Source organism: Trachurus trachurus (assembly GCF_905171665.1).
Source record: "Trachurus trachurus genome assembly, chromosome: 24".
NCBI classification, from domain to species: Eukaryota; Metazoa; Chordata; class Actinopteri; order Carangiformes; family Carangidae; genus Trachurus; species Trachurus trachurus.
Genome location: NC_139910.1, coordinates 2,016,038 through 2,022,500, shown reverse-complemented (window position 1 = coordinate 2,022,500; position 6,463 = coordinate 2,016,038). Strand labels below are relative to the sequence as shown.

Sequence of the window (6,463 nt, the reverse complement as noted above, 5' to 3'; positions counted from 1 at the left end):
CCTATAATTCCATAATGAAAACAAATAGAATATTGCAAACAGGTATGCACACGATCGACGAAAGATCTCCATCACAAAAGTCATTAAGAAGATCTTCTCTTGAACTGGAATGACTCTGCATCATCTCTTTTATCTTAGGGTGTTTGTAAATGAAGTCTAATGTTTGCAAAATTGGGATATAAACAAATTTATCAGTAACAGCTGGATCATAAGTTCCTGTAGTACGATTGCGCCGTGTACCAAATCTTGTACCAAGAACACATTCAACGGGTTCCACCCTTCCCCACTTCTCTGTGAAATACTGCCTTCTCTTAGTTTCAGAATTTAAGACACCAAAAGGATTTTCAATTTTTTCAAAGCACTGATCAATTTTACACTCAACCTCACTTTTGATAGGTTCCTGTAAAGATAGACACTGCTTCACAGATTATTTTGCTTGATTATGGATATCATCAACAATCTCTTCCATTGAAGTAACCAAAGAGTTAATGATTGTTTCGCCTACACCTGCCACTTTAAGTTCAGCCACTGTTGCAGCACAGCTGTCTACAAGACTCTTATTAAGAAGGACTGGGTCAGAAGGGGCACTGTTTGATGGAAAGTCATCAACAAAACTTTCGGCTAAATCTTCAGTTGAAGAGGGGCCTTCACCAGGATCATCACAAGGTTCATGTGCTTTAAGATGCTTTCGAAACCCAGAAAAAGTACCAAGGAAATTAGAACAACCAGGCTGACCACATTTCAGACGAAGTGTCTTTCCTGAACAAAGTCTGTGGATCAACTTTAAGTGCTTAATTAGTGAATTGGCATTTGCAAATAAAACAAAACATCTCTGCATCAAATCAGTGCAGCATCCGAGCTCTCATCTCTTTGACCCTGGGATTCACCTTGGTGGTAGCAGCATCAATCTGGTAAACAGCGGTTTGCAAGAAGTGGTAGACATTGGCCAGATCCCTGTTGTACGAGGTAGCGAAGACGAAATGAGCTTTGAAAAGCTCGTCAAAAGAGGCAAGAGAATCTGGTGACTGACACGGGATTGCATGTTTGTCAATCACAATGAAATATTTGTGTACGGCGCTCCTCTTGGTCCCCACAGCCAGTAGATAGGGTTGACGGCTCTCTGTGATGCTGTCCAGATGCCCCTCAACACTGGTCCCAGTCTGTGACAAGAAAACTTAATTAGTCTTGCTATTAAAATTAATCTGTTGCAGTTTAAGGCCCCATCATCACTACCAGAATCACTTATTGCCACAAAATGCAAGATGAACCATTACATTTCCAGTCTTATATTTATTATAGGGCCGGGACTCGATTCAAAAAATGAATCTAATTAATAAGAGGCTTTGTAATTAATAATCAAAATTAATCACATTTTAATCACATATAAATATTTGACCTGAGAACAGTGAGAATACAGATTAAATGGTCTTTCCTGCCACTACACAATGATGATTACTGTATTACTTAAATCGATCAATAGCATAAACTGATTTGTTGAACTCAGCCTGATGTAAGCATGAATAAAACTTGGTAACCAATCACACAGGCAGCTCCATGTTGTCCCTGTGTGATGTTCAGGGACAGGTCAGGACAGTCTGAGGACAGAGCTCTGAGGTTGAAGTTTATAATAATGAAATGCACCGTGAGACAGTGGCAGGTCATTAGCTACGTCTTGACCACATGTCAGCTGTTCAGCTGCAGCAGAGGAAACTCCACTGTTGTCAGCTCCACCGCCATGAGCGCTATTTTTTTTTTTTAAATGAAGCTTTTATTCTGCTAAATGTAAAAGAAATAAACATATTCATATCAGCGTATCTGAGGCCGATGGTGATAGATCTGTGGGGAGCCAAATCAGATAAATATCACAGGGCACTCGCTGATTACAGATGAGCATGGTCATCACATGATTTCACAAGAGTATAGTTTTATGGTTTAATATTACAGACAGAACAGTGAGCCTTCTTAAACTTTAATTAAACTGTAACATTACCTTGATAAATTTCACAAGGTGTTCAATGGCTTGTCTGGCGGAGAGCTTTCCTGGTCTCTTGTTGCGGCCATGAGGTGATGGTGGCATGAGGTGGATAAGGAGCAAGATGGAGGACATCTCACTGTCCCATCCTGAAAATACAAGCAAATTCAGAAAGACATTTTTACTACAATGTTTATGTTTTTGTTCCAAAACCATTTCCCTCTTCCATTATTATTATTATTTCTTTAATTCGAGTGTACCATCTTCCAGTTCTTCTGTTGTGGATTCAGCGTTATGAAGGAGATCTTCAAGGTTGCTTGTCTGGGTGAGGCCACGGCTTTGTTCAAGGACTTTCTGCCTGTAGTGAGTAGGCCACTTCTCCAGGAACTTTGCAGAGATGTCATCACCAAACATCAGACTGAAATCCTGCTCTATCTGCAGACAAGATGGAATACAGAAAACAACATGGCATACATTGTTAATAGGTACACCAGGGATGACCAGGGATGTGGTCTGTTTAAACTCATTTTTCATTTCAGCTTGATTTTAATGCAAGGCAGTTTAAGAGTGATATACCAGTCCCGTGATGTCAAGAAATCTTGGAAAGGTGGTGAATATTTCAGAGGACTTCACTGGGTCATGAACCATTGCTTGGCGATGGGTGAAGGTCTGTCTCATCTTCTCCTTGATGATTGCTTCATCAGTTGTATGCTTCATCAGTGCGATGGCCTCACGACACTGGGTTTCTGTGGTTAGCTGGTTTTCCTTACTGAAGGGGGTTCTGTCACCAGAATCTGGACCACCTGTAACAGTGATCAGTAAACAGTGACATGTAACAGTGAAACCACACAGATGCAATACTTTCTTTACTTCTCAAAAAAGTTGAGCCACTTTCACGCCTTACACAGATGACCACTTGTCTTTTTGCTAAACCCCCTGCGATGCCCACCGCTGTAACAAAACAAGGACCATGCACATTAAAAATGAATTTAACATGTGAATGGGCTTTATGCACAGCTCCACTATTTCCTGAATCTAAGCCAGCTCCTTTATTTCCTGTCTTACATTATTGGACAAACTGATTAATCCAGGTATGTCTGACCTCACAACAATGATCAGGCACACCTGAATTCATCAGTTGGTCCAATAATGTAAGACAGGAAATAAATGAATTGGCTGAAGTTAAGGAAGTAGTGGAGTAATGCATAAAGCCCATTCTCATAAAAAAAATCTAACTACACTCAAAATCATGTACCTGTCAGTGGCTGAGGGTTTCTTTTCTTTTGTCCTTCTGAGGCTTCTTTTTGAAGCGTTTTCACTCTCCATGCAAGAAATCCACTCCCATCTACTGGATTGTAATACTGCTCCTAAAAACCAAGAAAGTGTTTTATTTTTCCTCCTTAAAAAACTAACACATGTCCTTGTCTGGAGAATTGCTAAAATCAAGATCAACCAGTCTAACATCTGCTGTGTTCAACTTGTTGAGGTTAGGAGAAAGGGTCAGCATACAGAAATGTTATTATTTAGTTGAAATCTCACTCGTTTTTTTGATCAATACCAGAAGTAATGAGTAAAGAGGTTAGACTTGTTTTATGTACTTACATAGCCCAAAGTGCCCTGGGGATCGGCCAGGTATGGAAACAAGGCAGTGATGCCCTTTGCGTAGTCCTCTTTAACACGCCTTGAAGGACTTGTCCTACAGCACGCACACACACACACACACACACACACACACACACACACACACACACACACACACACGAGATCCAATCAAAAGTAGTGCTATGCCGATGCCTTCAGCACTTGGTCTGCACCAAATAAAACCATAAATGTTAGGGTCGGATATTAATTACATAACATACCCATGTTCACTCGCCATGTGTGCAACCAATATCTTCACCATATCACGTCTTCTGGAATCTGTTAGGCTTTTTTTCCGAGCATACTCTGCAAGGATCCTCTCTCCTCCAGGTTTCTCCCTCAGAATGTTTTCAATGTTCTAAGTGTGAGAGGAAAAAAGAGGTGAGGGACACAGGGATTTGGTGCCCCATTACATTTACAGTGACAAAAATGTAAACCATGCCCCGTACTGCTCTGCAAATGTACTTGGCCATTTCCCCCCCTTACCCTTTTTATCAGAATCACCATCTTGATCTTGATCTCTCCATCTGCAAAGCTTACTACCTGAGCGAGACGAGTCACGTCGGCTCTGTTTCTTTGGGCAGGACTAGGCTGCAAAATGATGGTGTCATCAGAGTCCCCTTCATTATCTGCACCAGAGCTGAGAAAGGAGCTGTTGCTGCTGGCAATGGAGTGGTTTGTAGAGGGGCTCTCTGAATCTAGCATGTTGACATAACAGGTGTGATAATAATAACATGTCATTAGCAAGAGGGGATCATCTGTAATAAGAATAATGTAAAAGATCACAATAGATTAGGATGGATCCACACACCAAGCCAGTTATTCCTCAGATGCTTTCTTAAAGCAGAAGTGAGTGGTCCGGTCGTTTTCGCTAATGCTGCGTTCCAGGCAGGCTTTTGAAATCGTAAATTACAGCTTCAAGTCACAACTTAGTAGCGTTTCAGGCAACCCACTCGTGTTTTTCCGACCTGTTTTACCGGTGAAAGTCACTATAACGGCCACTCGTAACTTCCGACCGGTGAACTCGTACCAGATCGAACTGGTACGACTTCACAGGTCGGAAAAATACGAGTTTCCTTGAACGCACCATAACAGTCCTCGTCGCTACGTCACCACATTCACGGCGTTCCTTGGCTGCACACACAGCCCTGCATGCCGTTCTCTCTCCTCATTGGATAAAAACTGTAGGATACGATAAATGTTTTCTCTTCGGCTCAGAGCAGAGCAGAGTGACTGAGAGACCCGTGTTTCAGACCAAACACTCTATGTAAGTGATTGCTGTCGGAAGATATAACTATTTAAGACTTATTAACACAAATATATCACTCACTTCTGCTTTAAGTGTCTGAAAAGGCAAGACTCCAAGTTAACAAGTGACTCACCCTCAAAATCTGAGCCTGTGGGCAAACAGACCTCAAGCACACCCAGGTCTGGTTTCGTTACAAGAAACGCAAACGCATCCTCGTCAACTTCAGTGTTCAAATCATCATAGACTTTTAAGTCCAAGGTAGGAATTTCAAATTTCTTGGAAACTGTGAAGACAAAACAATATTGCACAAGATTGACATTCTGTTGTGCCATTAATCTTATTTTTATTATAAAATGTCATACATCTGTGTCACTTTAGATCTGAACCACTTAAAAACAACGATTTTATACTTTAGCAATAAAATAAAACAAATTCAAGATTGCAGACCTGCAAGCTCATAGCACAAGTGCCGCGCTATGAGCTTGTAGATCTGCCTTTAATTTTTTTTTTTTAATCATGAAGACTTTTGCAAATCTTTGAATATACTTTACAGCAAACATTTCTAACTCAAATCATTCTTTTTCGCAGGGTACACGAAACAACATTTAGAGATGGGGGTCCAAAATCAAATAAATATACTTCTAAGGGTCCTTGACAACAACAACAATAATAATAATAATAATAATAATAATAATAATAATAATAATAATAATAATAAATGTAAGACAGCACCACTAATTTAAACATGATACTCAGTAGGTTGTGCAATTTGTTTCACTCACCACACTCCAAAAATGATTTGAAGGTCAGTTGCCCTTCATAACAAATGTATTTCTGGCGGTCTCTGTACTTCACTCTTACAGCCTGCATCCTTTATGGGAAATAAAAAAAAGTAAGACAGTTACTAAGATAATATAGAGCACAACAATTCATGCATTGAATGCTACAATTAGCTTAAGTATTACAAAATCCCTATCTACAGGTAGGCTTGATACCACTCTGCATTTGCATCTAATTAAAACTCTTTAGTGTTTTGAAGCTACATGTGAAGCCAGATAAACAACTACTAACAGCAAATAAATACATTTTGTCAACATTTATCTTATCTCAACAATAATAGATGATGACTTTGGCTCACATAAAAGTGTTATATAGCTAAAATTGGAAAATAGACAATGTATTGATAAATGGAAGACCAGAAGGCAACAAAAACAAAATGTGGGACTTGTAATGGAAATCTATGTGCAGGCAGAGATCAGAGATGGTGTTTTAAATAACCATGCTAGCGTTTCACCAGCTCTCATCTCTGCCAGTCAGCCTCTCAAACTGGGCGCACCGCACATAGACACACGTGAGAATTTCTTTTTCTTTTTCTTTTCCTGTGAGAGACTGTGGCGGGCCCAAACGAGGAAACACTGACGTGATTACATAGACACACTGCTAGGTCCCTTGGTGTCAAACAGGCACCATTCAAATATGCTCAGAAAGCGGAAGATCTCGCGATTCAAATGATCTAGTCTTTTTCACAAACGGTTCAGAAATTAATTCATGTTTTTGAAAAAGCTGTCCGAACATGTCTGCGAGGATACGCTCCTTAACTT

General features: G+C 40.1%; 1 protein-coding gene across 1 annotated transcript; it reads right to left on the bottom strand.

Moving 5' to 3' along the window:
- Positions 1 to 842: 842 nt before the first annotated feature.
- On the bottom strand, positions 843 to 5,732 carry LOC311007083 (uncharacterized protein; the record flags this gene model as incomplete). Its single annotated transcript, XM_084000170.1, has 10 exons — positions 843 to 1,160; positions 1,991 to 2,121; positions 2,233 to 2,407; positions 2,549 to 2,775; positions 3,228 to 3,339; positions 3,575 to 3,668; positions 3,835 to 3,971; positions 4,100 to 4,311; positions 4,996 to 5,145; positions 5,645 to 5,732. The coding sequence occupies 10 exons, from the start codon at positions 5,730 to 5,732 to the stop codon at positions 843 to 845; spliced, it is 1,644 nt and encodes a 547-aa protein (XP_083856296.1).
- Between the last annotated feature and the right edge of the window lie 731 nt (positions 5,733 to 6,463).